The sequence below is a fragment of the Natator depressus genome, chromosome 9 (genome assembly GCF_965152275.1).
Source record: "Natator depressus isolate rNatDep1 chromosome 9, rNatDep2.hap1, whole genome shotgun sequence".
NCBI classification, from domain to species: Eukaryota; Metazoa; Chordata; order Testudines; family Cheloniidae; genus Natator; species Natator depressus.
In genome coordinates, this window is record NC_134242.1 from 53243647 (window position 1) to 53268323 (window position 24677).

General features: G+C 48.9%; 1 protein-coding gene across 1 annotated transcript in view; it reads right to left on the reverse strand.

Annotated features, from left to right (window-relative positions):
* Window positions 1–24677, reverse strand: part of LOC141993714 (ovotransferrin-like) — a 66448-nt gene that overhangs the window by 19135 nt on the left and 22636 nt on the right. Inside the window, exons 12-22 of the mRNA XM_074963258.1 lie at window positions 23430–23588; window positions 22244–22394; window positions 20496–20560; window positions 19174–19358; window positions 16805–16991; window positions 15786–15809; window positions 14700–14811; window positions 10550–10692; window positions 9425–9519; window positions 7360–7437; window positions 5200–5282 (exon numbers count right to left, since the gene is read on the reverse strand). Of these exons, the coding sequence (XP_074819359.1) occupies window positions 5200–5282; window positions 7360–7437; window positions 9425–9519; window positions 10550–10692; window positions 14700–14811; window positions 15786–15809; window positions 16805–16991; window positions 19174–19358; window positions 20496–20560; window positions 22244–22394; window positions 23430–23588 (1282 nt within the window). The remainder of the gene's footprint in view (window positions 1–5199; window positions 5283–7359; window positions 7438–9424; window positions 9520–10549; window positions 10693–14699; window positions 14812–15785; window positions 15810–16804; window positions 16992–19173; window positions 19359–20495; window positions 20561–22243; window positions 22395–23429; window positions 23589–24677) is intronic.

Genomic DNA, 24677 nt, shown 5'->3' on the forward strand with positions numbered 1-24677 from the left:
CCAAAGGCGGGTTTAACTCAAAGCGCTCTACATCTGCAAGTGTGGCCATGCCCTTAGTCTCTCTCTGAGTTCCCATCCCTCATTCTAAATGGAAATGCACCAGATTTAAGATGGATTCCAGTACCAGGTGACATGGTCACATGTCCTGTGGGTCCCCAAGCCTTCATTCTTCCCGACCTGACTCACAGGAAGGCTTATAAGTAAACAGAGCCATTTACAACCAATTGTCCTTGTTAATGGGAGCCATCAAGATTCCAAACCACCATTTATGGCCCACACTTTGCATAGTTACAATAGGACTTCAGAGTAATACTTCATATTTCTAGCTTCAGATACCAGAATGATATTCATACAAATAGGATGAACACACTCAGTAGATTATAAGCTTTGTAATGATACCTTACAAGAGACCTTTTGCAAAAGGCATATTCCAGTTACATTATATTTATACTCATAAGCATATTTCCATAAACATATGGAGTGCAACGTCACAGTCACTTCCATGGGGGGCCCACACAGGATGCACCTAAATCTGGACTGAGATGTCCTTCTTGAGCTGTGCTGGATGCTCTCCTGGGAAAGTCCTCAAGCCAGAGATGGAGAGAGGCACCAAGGTAAATTCACCTCCCTTACTCTCCAGAATAGTCCCCTGTAATACTTTCCAACCATTCGATCCAGCCCACTTCGCAGCAGAAGCTGCCTACTGTGCTAGCAGGTATGAGAATAAGATTATCAAATGTGTTTTCACTTCTGACCATGCCACAGTTGAACCCAGGACCAGGTGAAAGGCTGCTGCATCAACTGACCACCCCAACTTCTCCCTCAGGCTGGAGCCAGGCCCATACAGCTGGGCAGACATGAGCGCATTCCTGTTACCACCCGCAGAAGGTTGCTGCAAACAGAGAGCGTGACTGGGTCTCTCTGCGCCACAAGGGCAATGATGGGGTTCAGGAGAGCCTGTGGATCCACTGGACTTCACCCCGCTCCACCTGCAGCCAATGTCAGATGGGGAGAGGGGAATTAAAATGGGGAAACCCAGCCCAGCTCGGGGCTCTGCTTCTTCCTGGACGAGGGATGCCTGACTCCAGCCAAAAGCATAAGGCAGCTTGCTGCCTGGACGAGCCATGTGGTGGGTGGGACTGACAAGGGGACTAGCCCCCCCGAGACAAGCCCAGAGCAGAAAAGCAGGATGCTCCCAACACACCCATTCTGAAGTCTTATGTTTTCCTTTTCGTTCTGGACACTGACACCCCTGAAAGGGGGTAGAACTTGAACATGCCATAGCCTGAGGGCTAAGGCACCACGACCCCATAACTGCGAGGACCTGAAGTATGGCAAGCTTTGCCCAGAGAGTCCACAAGGGGGCACCATCCAGACAACCTAGTTACAGAGAGCAACCATCTAATTTGCATTTCAGTACATGCAAGTTAGCTCTTCGCCTTGCTGAACTGTGGGGCTCTGTGACTAAAGGTTATCCTGAGTGCTGACATCACCACGTCCCCTCCACTGAATAAGAAGGGTCAAAGGAGAAAACTTCCTTTTTGGACTTGTGACCTTCCTGAGTCATTAGGGTCTTGAGTTCTTGGTATCTTTCTCCATCAGAATCTACACGGGCGGTTTCAGAAGATAAAACTGCAACAAGTGGTCTATGGGTTTCCCAGTCTCACAGTCCCAGCAAAAGCTTGTATTTCTTTAAATAAGCATTATCCCACTCTTGACCACAAACTCAGACTTGGATAACTAAAACACATCCCACCCAGCAAGAAGCCATTAGCCGTTAACTCAGTATCTTGTCTTTGAGAGCAGGTTTCCCAGAGGATTGACAGAAAAAAAATGCTCCCTTACTAGGACAGTCTCTGTACTACGCACAATGGGAAACACGAGCCCCTCATAGAAGAGGAGGTAGGAAGCCTGGACACTTCAATAAAAATTTTAACCAAAGTTACAAACAAGCAACTATGCCATTCACGTCAGCCACAGAACTAGTAATGTACCTTCATTAAGGGCTTCTCCTAGCTACTGCTGGGGATCAGGGCTCGAGGAGTGGGCCTGCAGGCTGGCTGTGGAACACCAGAGAGAATGAGATTTCTTTCTTGGCAGCACTGTTTAGGATTACAATTACCCCCACCACCACGTCTCATGTCTGAGCAAGCCTGGATTTAACACCAGGGAGCCAAGAGGGTAAGAATACATTTTGACAGGCTGAGGTGACAGACTAGTAGAATTCCTTGTCTGAACGGCTGCAACAGACAGTACTGTTAGAATACAGATATTCAGGCCTGCCTGCAAAGGCCTATACTTTAAGAACTTAGGTGTATGTTTATCACTTAGCTAGTTACAGGGGTATAAAAACAAAGAATCAAAATCACAGTCCTCCTGCGTAAGGGCCTTCTCTCACTAGGATAGTCTGAGGCCTTGCTCTTAGGCTAAGGCCTTTGGCTAAGCAGCAGGGGCAACCTTAAAAGCTGGGAAGCATACGGTCACATCCTCACATCCCAAACCTTTCACATTGAATAAGGTGGTATCGGGCTATTAGGAAGACGATCCTGTCCTGACAGTGCCCATCACCACCAGATAAAGAAACAGTAAAGAAAACTGTTTGATAGCATCCTGTCTGGCAAGAAATCATATATCAATGGTTGTGGCTGTGAAACCGTCATTTCCGTACGGTTTTATCTTTATGGCCCTCTCTTTTCTATTAATCTGTCTGGTTCTCTAATTGTTTCTGTCTGCTGTATAATTAATTTTGCTAGGTGTAAGTTAATTAGGGTAGTGGGATATACTTGGTTAGAGAATTATGTTACTATATGTTAGGATTGGTTAGTTAAATTTCAGTAAAATGATTGGTTAAGGTATAGCTGAGAATATTACTATATAAACTGGGGTCAAACAGGAAGTGGAGGGGAAATTGGAATCATGTTTGCTAAGGTGCGGGAATGGGAACAGGGACACAGGCAAGGCTCTGCAGTGTCTGAGCTGGGAAGGGGGACATGGGGTAAATGCTCTGTGGCATCAGAGCTGGGAATGGAACACTGGGGAACAGACTATCAGAGACACACCCGTCCGGTGTGAAGGGCTTTGGAATATGCTTGCTTGGAAACTAACCCCAATAAACATTGCATTGTCTGCATTTCAGACTTCTGGTCTTTTGCTGCTTGCCGTCTGTCATGGAGCGTGGGGGAGTCAGGGCCCGGCTCCCCCCACTTCCTGCGATTCACCGTGATTCTCAGCCAGCCAGTAAAACAGAAGGTTTATTAGACGACAGGAGCACAGTCCAAAACAGAGCTTGTAGGTACAGAAAACAGGACCCCTCAGTCAGATCCATCTTGGAAGGGTAGGGAGCCCAGACCCCAGTGCTGGGCCTCCCTCCATTTCCCCAGCCAGCTCCAAACTGAGACTCCCTCCAGCCCCTTCTCTGGCCTTTGTCTCTTTCCCAGGGCCAGGAGGCCACCTGATCTCTTTGTTCTCCAACACCTTCAGTTGGCACCTTGCAGGGGAGGGGCCCAGGCCATCAGTTGCCAGGAGACGGGGTGTTGGCCATTCTCTGTGCAGACCACATCACCCCTGCCCTCTAGGGCTCTGCAACAATCACACACCCTTATCCCACCACCTAGATCCTTAAGAAATGCATAGGGGAAACTGAGGTACCTACACAGTATTCAGAGAAAACATTAAGAACAGTCCCACTTCGTCACACTGTCTGCATGACAAGAACCAGGGAAGTGGGAGGGTGAAGGGAAATCCCTCTAAGAAATACCATCAAGGGTAGAGGGTTTAATGCATCAGCAATTGGTTCTTGTGTTCCGAACACATCCCAAGTCAAAGCCACTTTTTGGCCTGACCTCTGGAGGCCCTTTGTTTACAACAGCAAACCACTTCCTACATCTGGTGATCTGCTCAGAACTTAACCAGAACTGGAAAGCTGCAGATCATGATTGAGGGGCACTGGCAGAGGCTCAGGCCTGCAACACCTGGGGCAGATTAGCAATGTGAATGCAGCATAGGCAAGCTCTCTTCCCCTGTGCATAGCCAACCTCCTGCTAACACTATGGCATGGATGGCTCAGCAACTCCCACCAGTTACCAGCTGATATCAACCCCACCAAAGAGAACCCGACAACCCTCCCAGTGACTGACATTAATTTTGAAGTGTAAAAGAGTAAGTCATTTCCCAACGCACCCTTAGTCTGAACCCAGGCCACTACCTGAGGCTGTGGAGCAGGACACAGGGAGAAGTACAGGATTTAACTAGCGTGGAAAAGATTTTAAAAAAGGAGAGAAGTCCCAAGGAGCACGGATTGTACTAACTTGGGATGCTGAAGATCCACTCTTAAAGCTCAATTGTGCCCCCTCCCCTAAAAAAAAAAAAAAAACCCACCACAAACTTGATGGGTTCACTTTCCTGGTGCTATTTCAGAAAGCTGGTGTCAAAAATCCAGCAAAGAACTGCCTTCAGCTCTCTCTATGCTGCCCTCTGGGGCAAGTCCCCTGAACTAAGAGTTGCTCCATTACATAGAAGCTTGGACTATATTGAATAAAATGTTGGGAATGCAATTCTGCTAAATGCTATCTGCATGCTCTGCCTGTACAATGGGGCCAGGCAGCTATGCTATCCTGGCTGCCACACTGTAAGCTTTGCAGGGTTTGACACGAACAGCACTGTGGGAGGCCTCCAAGGAAAGTCTAGGCGCTGCACAAGCAACCTTGTTGATTTAGTATCATAGGTGACTTTCTGCTCAAAGGCAGCACTGAACCCCTGTCCAAATCAGCATGGGTCAGTGTGCTGGACAGGTGGGGGTGCTGCCTTACCAGGGATGCCAGTGTGATGTTTGCGTATCATGGTATGAAGCAACACCTGCCACGTGCAGAATTGAGAGAAACGTCCTTCTACTCTCTCCAGAAATGCACACACTAGTTCCATGCGCATTTCCTACTGCCTACTACCACCCTCTTCCTGTGCCCTACCCCCACCCCGACATGGCAGAGCAGTTCCGGGGGATGGAAGGGTGGAGGAAATGAAGGAGGCTGCACGTTGGTTTTTGACCTTATAACACAGGGCACAAGAGAACAGCTTTATAGGGGCTCTAGATTTGCTCAAATCTCTCTGAACTCACGCCTCAACCCAGCCTTCGTATCATAATTTGGCCTCTCTCCATTTACAGACTGAAGCATCCATCTCCTCCATTCTTCAACCACTTACCTAGCTGCAGCTTTGAACTTCTCCAAGAACTGAAGTCGCAAGCTCTCATGGCCTGGGAGGTCAATCAGCGTCACACTAGAGCCCTGTAAATGGACCAGAAGCAGTAACAGTTCCATCAATATTTAATCCACAAATATGCATGATCATGCAGGCCTGGGTAATAAAATATGTAACAACAAGACACATGACAGTTCATCTTCTACAGCCAGACATGGCCTACACGGCATACAAGACCGCTTTGTAGTTCCCCAGCCCCTTTTGGTATCATCATTTCTCCTACAGCATATGTGTCCCAAATCTGCCACTTATTTGCTGTTGATAGGCAGCCTCTATACATGAGTGTAAGAGGCCCCCATACCACCATCACAACTCTCTCTCTCCTAGGCCAAGCTCCAGGCTGATTTAAACTGCTAGTTGAACCTTTCCCCACACACTTCATACGTTCTCAAGCATGGTCATGTTTTGTGTTGCTACAACTAGTTACAAGTAAGACTAAGAGTTTGTCATGGATTCTGTGACTTTCCAGGACCTCCGTGACTTCTGCAGTGCCTCCTGCGGCTGCCCCAGGGGCTATCTGAGCAGCTCGGGCAGCCCCTGGGCCAACTGCACCAGCTGCTACTGGGGCAGTCTCAGGCCACTGCACCCCCCTTCCCCAGCAGCAGCAGGAGTTTGGGTGTGGGAGGGGGCTCCGGGCGGCTCTTACCTCATGGAGGCTCCCCGGAAGCAGCAACATCCCTTGGCTCCTAGGCGGAGGGGCCAGGCCACTCTATGCACTGCCTCCGCCTGCAGGCACTGCCCCCACAGCACCCATTAGCTGCGGTTCCCGGCCAATGGAAGCTGCGGAGCCGGCACTCAGGGGAAAGGCAGCGCGCAGAGCTGCCTGGCTGCGCCTCCCCCTCTGCCTAGGAGCTGAGGGATGTCGCCACTTCCAGGGAGGCACCGAGCAAGGTAGGAAGCCTGCCAGCAATGCCACCACTACCCGCGGCGCCGCCACTGCCCCCCACACCACCACCATCACAGATGGCGGCACTGCCACCCTCCCTGGCTCCCAGGGGGAGGGGGAACTCGGACAGGGGTAAGGGGGCTGAGGCTAGGGTCACTGCTGGGGGTGGGCATGGGGCTGGCGGGCAGGAGCAGAGATGGGTGCCGCTCCCTCCCTACCCCCGGTGAGGGCTGGCCCGGGCCCAACCATGCACCACTAAATATTCCTCAGCTTCCCTCTAGGGGAGCATGCCCCACAGATTGGAGACCTCTGCCCTAAAATTTGTATAGGCCTTTCACACAAAAAAGGAGAAAAACATATGTCTAAAACCAGAAAAATATGAGTATAAGTTTACAAATATTAGCAACGCGAGGGTGGTGTAAGACTTAAATAACTAGACTTCAAGTTGAGAGCGTCCCTTGAACTCGGGGTTAAAGTTTTGCTGGAGATTTTTGTGGCTTCTTCTGGACCAGCCCCCTTTCCTCATGTTGTTCCATTCTCATGACTCCTGCCCCATCAGCGCCATGCATACTTTATTTAGCTTATGAACACAGCTCTTAATATCTAAATAATCCCCCAACCAACCTCCTTAAAAGACTGGAACAAATCTGTAGTTTCTAGATCAAGCCACTTTGAAGATATGCAAAAAGAAAAGGAGTACGTGTGGCACCTTAGAGACTAAAATTTATTTGAGCATAAGCTTTCGTGAGCTACAGCTCAGTTCATCGGATGCCACAAGTACTCCTTTTCTTTTTGTGAATACAGACTAACACAGCTGCTACTTTGAAGATACGATGAGCCAAAAAAAAAAAATTATATATATATATATATATATATATATAAACACTGACAATGGAATGAAACCCACTTGAGCTTCTCACACCTCCATTCCCTCTTTGCCCTTCCATCACGGATTTGTCCCAGCCCCTCTAGAAAGATTCTACTCCAGGTTAAGACCAACCGAGTGAAATTTTAGGCAGACCGGTTCCAGTTTTGGCAAAGCTTGGAGGAGGAAATACCAAATCAGATTGATAGCTTCCGCTTAACTACGCAGAGACTAGTGCCTCTCTCTGCAGAATCTGACTGTAATCAGCTATAAATTCTAAGGCCACCAACTCACAACCAAACTCATCACATCCCAAGAGTTTTATGCAAAATCCAAACCAGTGTCTGCTTACCTTGTCATTACTGACTCTGTAAACAGCAGAGCTATCAGTTATGGAGGTCTGGGTGTTTCGGTAAGTGCCTGTTAACAGCTATTAAAAATAAAACAAGACAGAGGAAAATCAATCCTATTTCCAGGCTTCAGAGAAAATGGTTTTTCTACTCAGTGAAATTTCAGCAAAATGATGGAATTGTCTGTTTTAGGAAATGTTGCACTGATTGTTTCCTATCATTCCAGGAACCCCCCAATCAATGAACATTGGCTGGCTTCATCTCCATGGAACACTTCCATCCCCCCAAATGAATGGCTCCAACACCAAGCTTAATTCAAAGCTGCCATTAATGCTTAATCATAGTCCAGAATGACGTGCAATTACAATGCTGTAGGCAGTTTCTTCTCAAGAAAACACTAAACATTCTTTGCTCTGTATCCCAGCAGCCTTACTGGAAACAGAATAGGGACACTGAAGACTACCCAAGCAAACAAAAAGCAGCGTGTTGAGCTATAATTAACTTTTACTTATGTATGAACCAGTTGTTTAATCAGCCTGATTTCTAAAATCAGGGATGAAACAACATTTAGAACAAGGTAATGGAAATACAGGAATATATAAAGAGATGAACTCAGCTTTGAGACTTCTTTTAACAAAAAGATAAAATATCATAGGTCTGGTATTTGGCCCACTTTCCCAATCAGTTTGATTATAAAGTGCGATAGATTTAAATACATGTTTTAAAAAGGCATTTACAAAGTCATCATCATTTCCAGTTCTTTTCAAAACTGAATAAATAATGTACCAATTAGAAAAAAAATAGGTTTTCTAATCTTCATGTTTCAAGGAGCATTTTGCAAACAAGAGGGAACAAAACAAAGTGCACCAGATCCTGCTTATTAGCAACCCCTCAGTGGCATGCAAAAAGTTGCCATTATCCAGCAGTTGCCAGTAAGTGGAAGGCACGTTTGCAGGGCTGCAACCAGGGTAGGAAACACTGGCCTGCGACTTGTAGGGCTGCAGCCAAGGAAACGTGCCTGCAGGCAGCAGGGCTGCAGCCCAGATGCTGGGACTTCTACAGTGAGTAGGGGCAGTGGGAATCCACAGAGCAGCACAGTACCTCAACTCTCCAGAGATTGCTAGTGCTTTCTTCCCTGGTGCAGCCTGGGGAGCACAAGGAGAGGTACCGTGAAGCTCTGGCACCTGGGCTGCAGCCAGAGGTGAAAGTAAGCCGGTACGGCACGGCACGGCACAGCGTACCGGTAAGAAAATGGCTGCCGGTACACAGCTGACCATGCCGGCAGGGCCACTGATTGGGGGGTTGGCGAGGGGAGGCAAAAGGGGCAGCTGTCCTGGGGCCCATGCCAGCGGCCAGAGCCCCGGGCCCTTTAAATTGCCGCCAGAGCCCTGGCCGGTGCAGGCTGGGCAGCACCAAAGGGCTGGCTGGGGGAGTCTAGCCCCAACCCTGCCCCTTCCACCCGAGCCCCCCCCGCCACCTTGCCCAGGACCCCAGCCGCCCTGCGTACCGGTAAGTCCATTAAGTTACTTTCACCCCTGGCTGCAGCTCCTTTCCCCAGCCTCCCCACACAGCCCTCAGCCCCTGACCTCCTGTGCAATCCCTGTGCACAGGCAGGCTTGCTGGGCTGCAGCCCCAGAAGGAAGCACTAGGGGCTGCAGGCAGGTTTGCTGGGCTACAGCTAGAGAAGGCCCGTTCCAGCACTTCCTTCCCTGGCTGCAGCTTGCAAACCTACCTGCAGCTGGAGCCTTCCTCCTAAAAAATTGTCCTTAATAAATGGCATGCCATTGCCAATATCTGAATCCCAGTAACCTTAAAGTCAATGCAACAGGGCTGATTCCCAACAAAATGATGTTATTAACCAGAAGTTGTTAACATCCAGGTTTCTATTAAGCAGAATCTACTATACTGTACTTGCAAGTTTTAATTTAAAGAGAATTCTCCCCTTCCACAAATGCACCCAAAGAGCCCATTAAAGGTTTGAAATGAAGAGCACGAGCCACTCAGCTTTCATTCGCCTTGCCAATCTCAGTGGCAGAAGTACTATAAAACACACAAGACCTTACTTACTCGGACAAACAGCAGTGTTTTTCCTGAATCACAAAGGCCTACCAGAAGCACCGTCCTCCGGCTGCTCTTCCTGCCCTGGATAAGTTTCCAAACCACTGTGGAAAGAGGAAAAATTATAGGATACCAGCATATGGCCAAACATGCATCCGTACAAACAAATTTTGGATCTGTAATTCATCATCAGTGGAAGTACTAGTCTAGATACAGCTCAGATATCTTACCCCTTTTCATCTAACCTTGCTCTGAGCATTATGGAGGTGCCATAGCATCTTCCCAGGTAAGCTGGCTTTGAGTTTCTTACTGATGAAGTTTAATACTACCTGTTATAGATAAACAATTAATTAGCTAGAGTTAAAGTTAAATAATACTCCCTTTAATTTTGCAAGTCCCACCATTTTTTCTCTAAATCTCTCTAGCTAACAAATGGTTCATACTAACTTTTCCATATAGCCAAACTTCACTGAAAACTCATGGACCACATCTGAGAATATTCAGCTGCAACAGAGCAAAGTTGACCAGGGATCCTAGTTTTCCAGGATACAAAACCCAAAATTCTCCGATAATAAAAACAACAAAAATCTGCGTTTTTCCACAATTAAAATGAAACACTGAACTTTAGTTTCCTGAGCCGATATATATATGTATCAGTTTGAACACGTTTTATTGATATACAATAGAACCCCTTTTATCCACGCCTCCCTTATCTGGCTCTTCATATTAAGCGAGCCATCACTCACCAGGGGCTGACTACCCGAATTCCCACCTCATCTTAAAATAAGGGATAGAAAGCTCTTTGCCAATTCTCCTGATTATCCCAATTTTTGATTATCTGATCTGGCCCCAGTCCTAATTAGACCGGATAATGGGATTCCGCTGTAAATTAAAAGCGCATTCAAAAATAAACCACAAGAGGGGGTGGTTGTGCGCACTGAATTTGTGACACTGATACTTTCGGTAAGTTAGGGGGTTGGGGTACCGGGCCGGGGAGGTAGGCCAGGCAGTCTGTCGGGGCGGCCGGGGGAAGGCGGGCCGGGCCGCGCAGGGCGCCCGGGGTCCCGGCAGGGGAAGGCGGGCCGGGTAGGGAGTCGGGGAACCGGGCCGGGGTATCAGGCCGCGGTCACTCACGCAGGGTCAGGGCCACGGCCAGCAGCGCCAGTAGCACCGAGAGCAGGGTCGCGTCCGGCACCCGCAGCTCCCGCCGCAGCGAGTCCAGGTAGGGCTGCAGCCCGCTTCGCTGGTCGCCCTCCAGCGCCATCCCCTGCCCCGCGCTGAGAGCCACGTGTCCCTAGTCGTGTCCTGCGCCGCGCCGTGCAAATGCATCATGGAAAACGTAGTTTCCCGCTCGCAACCGCCGACAGTCTCGCCGCAAGGGCTCTCGGGAATTGTGGTCCTTTAGGGCCTTCTCTAGAGAGCCTCATGGGAGTTCTCTTTTTAACCCACTCCTGGTTTGGAGGGCGGTGCCCTGAGCCGGGAACCCACAGAGTGTTGGTCTCTTCTAGGGTTGCCTGGCCTGACCCAGTTTACCTCCCCACATCCCCCTGTGCAGGTCACAGGCAGAGAGGGCATCTTTCCAGGCCACTTCCACTCCTCTGAGCAGCCCAGGGCCCGTGTCGGGAGCCTCACCGTAGCGCCCACGGTGCCAGGGTTACCAGACGTCCGGGTTTCCCTGCACACAGCCTCTCCTCTGATCTCTGTCCTAGTGGATTTTTGAAATATACACGTCTGTGATTTTTCCTTTCTCGTCCTTTTTTCAACGTCAGTACTGGTAGAACTGCAAATCCCAGCATGCTTGTTTCCCGGAGGCCGCCCTTACTTCTGCGCTGCTGCTGGCGGCAGCACTGCCTTCAGAACTGGGCGGCTGGAGAGCAGCGGCTGTGGGCCGGGATTGACTGCCTGGGCAAAGGTACATTTAAATTTGATTTTCATTTGTTTTTGAGGTCATCACACTTGTTATTTATAAATATTCGATATTCAAATTAGAAAGGAACTACAGTAGAAACTATACTCCCCCTCCTCCCAGCAGTGTCCTCTATGTGGGAACTTAAAATATGGTAATCCTACACGGCATGAGGGCCTAGCCCTCCTCCCATGGAGCTGGTTGCACTTGGGGCCGTAGCCCGACTCTGCCAGGAGCCCAGCGCCATAGGTGGCTTTGCTAAGTGCAGTCACTCAGCAGTCTGCAAGCAATTGCTGCCAAACAGTCTGTAAAACTTTTAACAGCGACTCCTCTTTTTGTACCAGGCTCACTGGCAGTCATGCCTACCTCCTGCTCCCATGTAGGACAACCAGCATCGCCACCACATCAGGATTTATCAATTTATAACGCCAAATAGTTCCAGAGCATAGTGGGCCATTTCCCAAAGGCTTGACAAGATAGCAGTTCATGGATCACCACCAGCGTGACGTGCATGAGTTCCACAGCTAAACAGGCAGTTATATGGAGCACCATGGGATTAAGGAATCCGCCTGCTGCTGTGTTCTTGAATTCTACATATTACATAGTATATTCCGTACAAAAAATGGCATTAAGAGAAAATTATTAGCGTTGCAAAGTCAAGTACTCAAAGGTTAGGAAAGGTCAGGATTAAGGCTGCTTGGCAACTTGAATTGTGCCCCCTTGCGTATGTACATTATATTGTCTCTAATTACATGAGTACATACAGTAATATATTTTCCACAGGGCCCCTACTAAATTGCCAGATATGTAATGAATTTTTGGATATAAATAATTCATTTGAAATTACTCACATTTGATGGTACTGTTTTTTAACACATAGAGCTTGCTCCTCTAAAAATAACAACTCAGCAAGCTGCTGCTAATAGAAGCTAAAATCATTAAGTACGGCTAAGATGTAAATTAGCAAAGCAGAGGCTACTCCCCATGTGTGCTCTCCAGCTCACTAACCCCTGTTCTCTCCATATTCAAACCAATAGTTTTCTTAATAAATATGTACATGGAGAGCTACAGCAAACAAGGGGTCCAAGTTACAAGCCTACTTCTGTTTCCAATCAAGCAACTGCTGTACTCGAGTCGAGTGAGAGAGGTCCATGCAGTTAAAGCAGGGGTGGGCAAACTTTTTGGCCCGAGGGCCACATCAGGGTGAGAAACTGTATGGAGGGCTGGGTAGGGAAGGCTGTGCCTCCCCAAACAGCCTGGCCCCCACCCACTTCCCGCCTCCTGACTGCCCCCCTCAGAACCCCCAACCCATCCAACCCCCCCGCTCCTTGTCCCCTGACTGCCCCCTCCCGAGACCACCTGCCCCTAACTGCCCCCCCCAGGACCCAACCCCCTATCCAACCCCCCCTACTCCCTGTCCCCTGACTGCCCCAACCCCTATCCACACCACTGCCCACTGACAGGCCCCCCAGGACTCCCACACCCTATCCAACCCCCCTCCCCCCTATTCCCCCTCCCGTGACCGCCCCCACCCCGAACCTCCGCCCCATCCAACCGCCCCCTGCTCCCTGTCCCCTGACTGCCCCCGGGACTCTCTGCTCCTTATCCAACCCCCCTCCTCCCCGTTCCCTTACCAGGCCACTCAGAGCAGCAGGAGCTCACAGCCCCGCCGCCCAGACGGAGCTAGCCACACTGCCCGCACAGCGGCGTAGCTACAGGGACAGCAGGGGAGGGGCCAGGGGCTAGCCTCCCCAGCCAGGAGCTCAAGGGCCGGGCAGGACGGTCCATTGGACCGGATGTGGCCCGCGGGCTGTAGTTTGCCCACCTCTGAGTTAAAGCATCACGCGCTACTAAAAAGATAAAAAGTGTCTGTCTGAGAATACACAGAGGCCTGAAAACATGCTGTCACTCTGCAAAGTAAAAACTGGCCACTTATGGTCTGATTTCAGTATTACTGACCTCAAAGCTTTCAAAAATGATGAGGCAGGGCCCTCCAAAAATCATGGAATGGGCTTAAAAATCTTGAGGTTTTTTTAAATAATAAATTATGGATTCTTTTTCTATGCCTTCTTTTGCACAGGCTTTAAAAGGCACACCTAAGCTTTTTCAAGTTTTTCTCTGCAAACATCAGACCTATACATTTTCTTTTTTTGTTAATGAAAGTTGAGGTTACTCTTCACACAGTCTCTTGACTGCAGCGGTTGGGGCTTTGGGGAAAACTCCAACCAATCACAAGCGTTAGCAACACTGGCCCAGATCAGTGGGGACAACCAGGACATAAGAGCCCTAAAATCCCAAACTAGTGTTTAAATAATCCAAAGGGAACTCTGAAACTGAAGCCCCTGAATCAAATATCCTGTACTTTAAGAGCACTGCTATAAATTACAGATCAGCATCCTTGCTCAGCAAGTTAGCTTAACCTGACTGCACTTCGTAAGCCCCTTCAGGATTCAGCCTGAAGCAAGCTGGGCTGCACTAGAAATAACAAGTGTGCCACCCAGGGCAGGTGGAGGGTCCAGGGCTCCCCACAGTGGCCCAGTCTCCCTGGGTGGCTCTTACCATGGCCCCACTCTAGCTTCTGGCCTGGCCAGTGGGCGGGGTCTATGGGGAAGAGGAGGAGCAGGGGTGAGACTGGCGCTGCCTCTGAGCCTTAGACAGGTGCAGAGCTGGGACAAATACTGTCCTGGAGTCATTCAGACCAGGACTTGAACTCTGCATTTTGAGACTGTCCCACCCAATTCGGGTCACCCTAAGCAGGTATGACCCTTAACTTTAATGGCTGTATGCTGACTGGCCAATAGATATGCTAAGCAGGTTGGCTGGAGCTGGGAGAAGATACTTCCTCCTACTTGTCTGCAGTGTTACTACCTCACACAACTTTTCACAAGTGAACCAGATTTTGGGAGGGCTTGGGCCCAGTCTGACGCTAAGAAGCCACAGCACCCTAGCAAATCTTAGCCCTGTGATTGGTGCCTGCCCCACTTGCCCATGCAGCAGAACAACCAATCGGAGCTGCTGCAAGAAGGGGTTGGCTAATGTTCTCCTAGATCGGGGTGGGCAAACTTTTTGGCCCTAGGGCCACATTGGGTACAGAAATTGTGTGGAGGGCTGGGTAGAGAAGGCTGGGGTAGGCTATGCCTCCCTAAACAGTGAGGCATGGCCTGGCCCCTGCCCCCTATCCAGCCCCCCGGAACCCTCCCCCCCGACTGCTCCCCGGGACTCCCACATGCTATGCAAACAGCCCTGCTCTCTGCCTCCTGACCATCCCCCCGGGACGCCCGTCCCCTATCCAATCCCCCCTGCTGCCTACCCCTTGACCACCCCGTGGCCCCCCCCATCCCCTATCCAGCCGTCCCTGCTCTCTCCACTACACGTTACCTGTGGGGTGGCGGAAAGGGGGGCTCAGTCCTTTCCCCGGGTGTTTCCCCTGTTTGTTCAGCTACTCTCCCTGGCAGTTCAGCAGGCCTCGCTCCCTGTCTGGGCTTGGCTGCTGGGGACAGGGGCCAAGCATACTGGGGGTGGAGGGGGGCCCTGGCTTGCTCTGACCCTGTCCCTGGCAGCGGGGCCCTCAGGAGGGGGTGCTAGATAGAGGATCAGCATCCCAAGAGTGTGCCTAGGGACCCGAAGATAGGGGCAGTGCCTGGGCTCTGTTCCAACTCTGGAGGCTGAAAGCACTCAGGGATTCGGTTGCTAGATCCCCACACAGCAGTCTGGGAGTAGCCAAGAGGGGCACTTGACTGGAGCTATGAGAGGCTGGTCAGACCATGCATTCTCTGAGAGAGTTGGTATGTCAATACTTTGGAGATTTTAGCTGGTTGGATACAATTGACCTTCTAGAAAAGCACACAATCAAAATTTTCCATGCAGTGAACTATGTTTATTTGCTGCTTACAGGTGCCAACCTATTGCATCAGAAATGCTGGTCACGTAGCGTTAATGGAAATTGCAGCTCAACGTTTCTGACTGGTTCCACTTGGTATCTAAGGTTTAGTGCTGAATAAGCTCTATTGGTTTGGGTTATTCTGGGTATGTATTATTTGTTACCAGAGCAGCTGTATAGATGCCTTGTTCATGCTAACAAAGAAATATGATAGGCACACCACACACTCTGAAAAATAAATATGTACATTTCTGTGAGGCCGTGTTGTGCTATTCTGTGTGTTTGATAGCATTCTGTAATAGTTGAGACTCTGCAAATGCAAAGAAGAACTTCAAACTAAATCACAGCAAGCCCAGTGTTAGACTCAGATTTTATTTCTTGCTCTGGTGACATCAGGGAGTCATAAATGTCATGAGAACAGGCTAGACACCTCTTCAGTGGTGAGTTAAAAGGGGGGAAAGAGGCAGCAGCAGTGGGATCCCAGCTAGCTAGAGGTCAGTGCTGAGAACGCTACAAGGAATGAAGCTTCCAGATTTTTCCTCCCATGGTGAGGAGCTCCCGTTAATCTGATCAGTCCAAGTCACTGAAGCTGCAGACCTGGAGGAGTTCTGTAAGGGGAAGAGAACAGACAGATTCAGATATTGCTGGCAGCTTGCTTAAACAGAAAATAAATGCATCTCACATCCTACCAGCACAGATAATACTACAGTAACAATCTCTCATGTGGAAAACATACCCTAGGTTTACATGCACAAAGTGCTACAAAGAGCTCTCCCAACCCAGTCCCGACAGGAGTTCACTGTTGGGAATGGATCAGGGGCAGGCTGCTCAGAGCTACTCTGGCCATGTGTTCTCCAAGCACGAAGCACCATAGGAAATGGGGCAGGAGCACTGGCTGGCTGGAGAGCTCACAGCAATATATTGTTTCCAGCTCTCTCTGGAAAACAGTTCCAGTTGGGGAATAAGCTTTTTCATAATATTAAGTGGCCAGTGGACTGGACGGGCTCAAGGGACTTGTAAGAGGATTCTTGGGCACTGGTTCAAATCTGTGCCAGGTCAGCAGGGGCCAAGAGTCGCTACCATTCACTGAGTGGACAGTGGACTGTGTGAAACGAACTGGTGATCTCAGGCTAGATTCTTAGTGGACACGAGTCCGCATCACAAAAGCCACCTTCCTTTCTTGGCTTCTCCTCTAATTTCCCTTCTTGTTGGCAATCTCAGAGGAGAGGCCAAGTACTGAATGGACGTGAAAAAGGAACTCGTCGTCTCTTCTCCTAAGACATAGTTTCTACAGAACAGGATTGAGCACATTGGCAGGGCAGGGAAGGTTGCATCACCACTTCTCATACTGTACATATACTGGAGATAAATAACAGACCTTGGTGTCTGGTGATACCAATCCAGCATGGTTCAACTCATAACATTTTTACACGAAAAAAAATCTATTGATATCTTCATAAGTTGTTGCCTTCATTTTGCTTGGAAAACTGGACTGGGCAGTGACAGACATAACTCCCTCGAGCCCCAACTCCCCATGATCTTCATGTCTACGTAGCAGAGAGATGCAGTTCATCTATTTCTCATCTGGGTTTGTTACAGTTACCTGATGGTGAGCACTTTTTGAGACTAGAGAGAGAATCAAAGTATTCTTTTCCCAGGTACTGCTCATAGGTTATTCCGCTGGAGAGTTGAATCAGGCACGTGGTGGAATCCTTGAATAAAAGGTCCTTGGTTTCAGACTGAAACATCTTGAAGATCTCTGTCTGAGATCCATTGCTTCCATACAATGCCTGAAATACAGGAGTGAATGGGTAAATGGACATAGATGAAAGCAAAGACTCAGCCTCATGCAAAGTCAGATCATCTGTAGGGTGCAAAGCTGCAGAAAAAGTTCTCACCATCAACAGAACAGTGTAAGAAAAAATGTTTGCATACACTCCCAAAAGAACTTCCTTCTACAAGGATGGGAGGAGAGCAGAAGAATCCACAAAATCCAGTAGGGGCCTCACCATGCAGATTTACCTGGAAAGAGCTCAGATACCACAGTGTTGGGCAAGGTAGAAAACCCGAATACAGAGAGCAGGGACTGCAGTATGAAGCAGTGTATCACTACATGACTGATCTTAATCAGTTTTGGTCCTATAGAAATAGTGAAAGATCTCAAAATACATATTTTCCTCATGCAGAGGGTTGGATTCTCCGGTCTCACAAGTTCACTTTGAGGCTCAACTTAAGGTGGCCAGAGATTCCCATAGGACAATTCCTCTTGTATACCAGGTGTGACGTTGCACCCCATAATGCTTTATAGAAATATGCTTATGAGTGTAAATATGACATAACAGGAATATATTTTATGCTAGATATGCCATGTAACATATCTTTGCAAAGGTTATGTTCTACTGAATGTATTCATCCTATTTGTATGCATGTATCATTTTTATATCTGAAGTTATGAGCGTTGGCTCTGTGTTTGTATTTAAAGTGTTTGCTGTAGGAAGCACATAAGGCAGATTTGGTCAACATAGTGTGAAGGGGTTGCTCAAGTAATTGGGAGTACTTAGCTAACAATGGACCTGGAGAGACGTCAGTCCACATCTGAGCTTTCCTGGGAATGTTCAAACTAACATGTAAACAATGGCGTCGGCCTGTAAAGAACTGAGTTGTGTATGGACATGTGACTTGCCCATATGACTCCAAAACGCCATCTTGTATCTGTGATTCTTCATAGGAGAACACTAGGGGTTTCCATCCACAAGAGAGATACTATATAAGGCCCTGGGAAACCCCTCCATTTTGTCTTCAGATAGTCTCTCCACCCCAAAGAGATGCCTGAAAGAAACGGGAACATAGGGCAGTAACTATGGGGTTGTGAGTGATTGCTGGACCGAGACTAGGAGCAAGTCTGTCAAAGAAGCTTATTGGAACATCTCTGAGGGTGAGATTTACCTGCATTTATTTTCCTACTGTATTAGGCTTAGACTTGCATGTTTTTGTTTTATTTTGCTTGGTAATTTACTTTGTTCTGTCTGTTATTACTTGGAACCATGTAAATCCTACTTTTTATATTTAATATAATCACATTTTACTTATTAATTAACCCAGAGCAAGTATTAATACCTGGGTGAGCAAACAGCTGTGCATATCTCTCTATCAGTGTTATAGAGGGCGAGCAATTTATTAGTTTACCCTCTATAAGCTTTATACAGAGTAAAATGGATTTGTTTGGAGTTTGGACCCCATTGAGAGCTGGGTATCTGGATGCTGGAGACAGGAGCACTTCTTAAGCTGTTTTCAGTTAAGCCTGCAGCTTTTAGGGGACGTGGTTCAGACCTGGGTCTGTGTTTGTAGCAGCCAGGCGGTGTACCGAAGCCAGGCAGTGTACCGAAGTCCCAAGCTGCCAGGGGAAATAGGCTCAGGAGTAGTCTCAACACATCAGGTGGCAGTCCTAAGGTGGTTTCTATGACCCAACCCATCACAGCAGGAATCTCTGCCAGCAAAAGAGGAAGGTCCTGATCGCCTCTACTTTTCTTGCAATGGTATGAAAACTATTTGTGCGTTCAGATTTCCAGTAGATGAGACAGAATATGGAAACAAGCTGCAACTGCGTGAAAAGTTTATATGGTCTGTGATGCCATAAAATACCTGACTTATGGCATCCTATGGGACTGGCACCAATGCCCACCAAAGTCAATGGGAGACCTTTCATTAAATGCAGTGGGCTGTTTGGATGAAAAAATTCAGTGTGATAGACTGCCCCTCTTCTATTTAATTTGTAGCAGGACGGTCATCCACTCTCATGAATCCAAACACTGATACAGCCAACTGTCTGGATTTGAACAGGGAGTTGGACGTGCTGATAAGAGTTTCTAACACTGGTTTGTGTCACTTATGCATGACCTGTTATTGGTTCACTCTAAGTGCTAAGAGTGGAATATAAAAACAAGCTAAATAGATTTCTGCCCCAGTACTGACCTGTTGCTTTATCAGCATCTGACGGACAGCAGCTGCTCTGTCTGGACGTGTGACCACAGCATGGGCAGGAACTAGAGCCAGGTGGCATTTCTTGTAGTCATCAGGACGGACGCGACGTCCATCCAGGCACAGCAACTCGAATTGATCGCTTCTCAGCCCCTTTGCCCACTCAGCAGTATTATGTCCTTGAAAGAGAATTAGATGGAGGCTCTAGAGCTGTTTGACAGCACCAGGCTTTACTCTGAGTGTGGCTGCCCACAGGGGGTATCATTGGGAATGTCTGTGTATGCTTGTATTTGGATACATGCACGTGTCTAGGAGATGTACTGACTAGAGCTCAGCAGGGAGTGGCTGGTGTGCGGGAGACTGTCAGGGAAATCTGGAGGATTTATTCACACATCTTCTATTAATATCGATTCTACTAGAGGATGTGTCTAAATCCCCTAGGCTGGCTTGAAGACCATAGCCAGGACTTGTGGAAATGGGTATTGAACTCTCAGGTATAGAGACAGTGACTGGCAGACTCTCTGACAGGCTGGCAGGAGCAAGAACCCTGCATGAAGCTGTTGAGTGGGAGTTGAGCTGACTGGGGCAGGTGTGGCTTTTTAATTCCACGAGGAACGAAGAGAAGGGGGCTGAGCCTGTGGTCAGAGAACTAGGGACAGAGACAGCCTGTCCCTGCAGGAAGCCCTGGGACCAGACACTCTTGGGGAGAAAGCCTGGACTGGGGTTTCTGTTCTATGGTGGTTGTTTGAGTTACCAGTAAAGTCATACCCCAGGAAAGGGGTAAGACTGACCTCAGACAGAACAGGCAGGCTTTATCTGGAGCAGGGTGAGCATGCCATCTGCTCCCTGACACCAGAGCAAGGTGAGCAGGACTTGGGCCATAGACTGCAGTGACCAGCCACTGGAGTCTGAAGCTAGCACTAGTGTGTGTGCCTACCCAAATCTGCAAATTTCTATCCCTGAGCAGATAATGAGGCTTTGCCCTTCTATGACCTGATCCGAAGCCCATTGAAGGCAATGGAAAGACTCCCATTGACTTCAGCTGGCTTTGGCGCAAGCCCTTAGAGCACAGTGGGATGGCGATGCGGGGAAGCAACGCTACTAGACCATGTGCTTTGTCAGCAGCTAAGTCAGCGTGGGGTATTCCCATCAGCATGATGCAGTGCTCCCCTTCTCCACAGCCCTTTCTATTCTCTGTGCTTACTGACAGATCTAGTGCCTAGACCTTTACAGCCAGCCTGCCTGTACCATAGGTTTCAGGAATATCCAGTCTAGTCATTTATGGAGTTTAATGTCAAGGTGAAATAATTGCATACCATCGGTGTTCTCACTGACAATTGTGTGCTTAACAAAGGCCACGTCTCCCTTCTCAACCAGACACCTAACAAATACCAAGAGAGAAGACAATCAGGAGTTACAGGTGTTTGTGAATCGTTGCCTTCCCTGCACATCTGCTGTTGATACTTGTCATCTTTTGTAACCTGAATCTGTGAGCATTTTTAGCTCTGTTAGAACTGACACAGAATTGACAAGGACAGTTAAAATGTAACCTTTTACCACCAGCAATGTGCGGAGTCCAGTGTGCATTTCACCACTGACCCTTTTTAATTTAACAGAAAATATAAGCTTATTCAATGAATAAGAAGCTTGTGTGCTGTTGTCATGGGCGGCGAGTTCTATGGGCCCATGGTGCCTGGGCCCCAGGCATATTCCTCCTTCCCAGGCACCACAGGCCCAGCTCCAGCACTGGTCTCTCCCTCGGCCCTGCCTTCTGCCCCTGGGCGCCCCCCCCCGCCCCAGCGTATCCCCCAGGTGATTTAAAACAGCCCGGAGCCCCCACTCACCACTGGCAGCGCAGCGGAGCTGAGCAGCTTCCTACCTGCTTGCTCCACGTGGCTGCCGGCCCCTCCCTGGGGCCCCTGGGCAGGGTGGGTCTGTGTTCTGCCCCAAGCGCCCCTGCAGCCAAACTCCCTCCCAGAGCCTGCACCCCCACCCCCAGCCCAGAGGCTGCACCCAAACTCCGTCCAGAGCCTGCACCCCCATCCCCTTCCCACACACCCCTCCTGCCCCCAAACTCCCTCCCAGAGCCTGAACCCCCTCCCCCTGAACCCCTCCTGCCCCCAAACTCCCTCCCAGAGCCTGCACCCCCACCCCTTTCCGACACACCCCCTCCCACCCCCAAATTCCCTCCCAGAACCTGTACCCCAGACCCCCTCCCCCGCCCAAACTCACTCCCAGAGCTCAACCTCTCACCCGTCCTGCACCCCAATCCTCTGCCCCAGCCCAGGGCCTGCACCCCAGACCTCCTCCCCCCCATCCAAACTCCCTCCCAGAGCCTTAGGCAGGTGGGGGGCAGAGTTTGGGAGGGCGGGCTCTGGGCATTCTGGGCACCACCAAAATTTCTACAAACCTGCTGTCCCTGGCTGTTGTTAATTATTATTATTTATTGTATTTATTTTCTTGTTGCATGACTCAATTTGCTACCCTCAAAATCCTTGTAATTTCTGTCAGCGAGAATCCTGACTGTACATTTCAATAGCGATAGCCTGTGAAAGGTGGATCTTACACCAAAACTACTGCGAGCCGTGAAGCACTGCTGCATTGGGTCATTTCTTTACCAGTAGGGAGTGAAACACCATTAATTGCCTGGCAAGGCTCATATCAGCACAAGCTACTTAGTCCTGAGCTGTTGGAGGGGTGCCAAGGAGCTGGCCCCCTAGGTTCTCCTTTGGGATCATTCAACAGAGTTCAAGAGAAGATTTTACAGATGCGTTCCTGTTCTCCCTTTCAGTTAAAGGGTGAGATCTAGTGACCCTGCCCTGTGGGAAGTCTAAAGTTCCAGTCCCCATCTGCTATCACTCCTCCTTCTCCTGAAGGAGCAGCACTGATGGGCTTTGCAGGGAGTTATGAGGAGAAAGATGGTGTCTGCATTGAGGGGCCTGGAGGGAAGAGGAAATTAGAGTGAGGGGAAAGAGGTAGGATTCTCAGGGCTCTGTCAGCAGGGGCAGGGCTCTCACTCCATCACCGCCCAAGGAGCACCTAGTATTATATTGGAGTCACCTACCGGAAGGCCCCGCTGTATCCATAGTATCTCTCATTGCTGTTGGCAGCACACTTGTAATTTGGTGGGAGGCTGCTGCCTGAGCCCACACACAAGTTGCAGAGTGGTGAGGTAACTGGAGATCCAGGAGCACAGCCTTCACTGAAGAACTTATCTGCCAGGAGAAATACAGAACACCTGTTGTATATTTCCTCTCTGGCTCTTGCTTTTCTCTATCCCTTAGTGAGAATCTTCATATGATTCATCATTATTAGGTCTTGAAGTAATTTAAATTAGTTGAAAAGAAAACTAAAACCTCTTTAAAAGACTGAGGAGGCATTTCCTTAGAAACCATCAGTTCCTGTGCTGCACGTGTACAAAGTGAAGTTATGGACAGAGAAACTCACAATAAGAAGCAGGCACGTCTCTGCTGTGGGCAGCAAATCATGTGCACCAGTTTTTCAGCATGAGACTCAAAGCCAATGACAGGAAATTTGGAAATAAGTATTATTTGTTTTGCAGTCCTGGCCCAGGACCCCACTGATCTAGGTGCTGTACAGACACTGAGCAAAAAGACAGTCCCTGCCCCCAAAGAGTTTACAATCTAGGCAATATCTTCAGCCTAAGAAATGGCAGAGGCTGCATAAGGGAAACATTGTGAACTGGGATCACTGTCAATATGAGTCAGGGTTTGATCTAACAACCTTCACAGCAGGAAGACAGATTTTGCTACTTTGGTCCAGACCAGGGCTCTGTCTAGTGCAGCAGCCTGTCTCCAACCATAGCTGGTACCAGCTGCTCTAGAAGAAAGTGCAAGAAACCCAATTTCTGCCCAAGCCCTTGTCTTTTTCATCCTGGCTATTAGAACTCTAGATGGGCTTGTTATCCCTACAAATGACCATTGCTTGTTTCATGTTCAATAACATCTGCTAAAGAAACAGACTGACATGCCACGTCCAACTGCTGCTCCATCAGGGTAAGAAATACTCAAGTCCATCTCAGGGAAAAGTGGCTCCTTGAAACCTTTAACAAAGCAGCATTTCCCATGTGCTAGCGCCCAACCAGCATCTGGGAGTCACCAGAGACTCGAAGGCCAGACAAGAGCTGTGGGATGAGGCTCTTGCTCTCCAGCACTGGCCTCCCTGATGTCTGTACTGGGGACTTGGATACACACAGTCGCTGTGAGAAGTTGATACACAAGTTGACTCACCAAAGTCGCAGCTCCCGGTTTCATTGTGAATCAAGCCCATGGGGACGTTCCAGCCAGCAGTTCTCCCAACAGCTGTATGACAGGACTTCTTACCACGCAGGGTCTTCCAGGTGATATTGGGGCTGGATTTCTTCACCACAGCCACGGCGTAATATGTTTCTGTCACAGAGCAGAAGGAAAAGGAAGTGAATCAGGAGAGTCAAACCTGAACCAGAATGGACATCCAAGGTTCCAGAATTCTTTTCATCCTTCCTATTCATAGAGAGGATCTACAAATGGGAACAACAAGAATACTGTGTCTTCCTACAGCCTATCCACCCCAGGATACAGAGGGCTTTGCAGGTGTGATGCATTTAGCCCCACAGTTCCCCTCTGGTAGTATCCCCATTATTTTTCTCCCCACAGAAATTGAGGCACTAGGTCATTAAATGATTTGCCCACAGTCACACAGGAAGTCTGTATCAGGGCCAGGGATATAGCATATGCCTTCTGATTTCCAATCCTGCCCCTTGACTACAAGACCATCCTGCCTCTCTGTTTGGGGGAATATTTCGACTAAAGCCTATTTTCTAGTACTGTATCCCAGGCCTTCTGTCCCTGTAGTAGATCCTGGTGTAATGTGTTGGCATATTGGTGCTTCACATAGACTGTCTCTCTGACACTCTTCCACACTTTGCAGTGGGATCAGCTGGTGGATCCATGTAGTCACAGATCCAGCTGGCCACACATCCACCATTCTGCTAACAATGAAGATCCAGCTGAATACAACTCAGCAATATACTGGAGCAGACAGACTCCAATAGGGTGACCAGACAGCAAGTGTGAAAAATCGGGATGGGGTGGGGGGTAATAGGAGCCTATATAAGAAAAAAAGACCCCAAAATCGGGACTGTCCCTATAAAATTGGGACATCTTGTCACCCTAGACTCCAATGCCTGAGCTCTCCGAGGGCTGAACACCCCAATTTCCCACTACAGAGCCTTCTATTTCTGATCCCTTTCAGGCCACCTGCTCCCATGGGGGGAAGGGTTCAGGAACTGGCCGTGATGTGTCTGTGTTGAGGAGACCCCAGAAACTGGTATTTGAGTGGGGACTCCCCTCCCTTTCCAGGAAAACTGTGGAAAAGGTTTTTCCTCTCCCGCTCCCTTAAGGACAAATGGCCCATGGTCCACAATAAGACAGAGGAAAGGTTGATGTGTTCCTTAAAAGCCAACATCATGTTTAGCCAGTGCTCCTGACAGCTCTGGA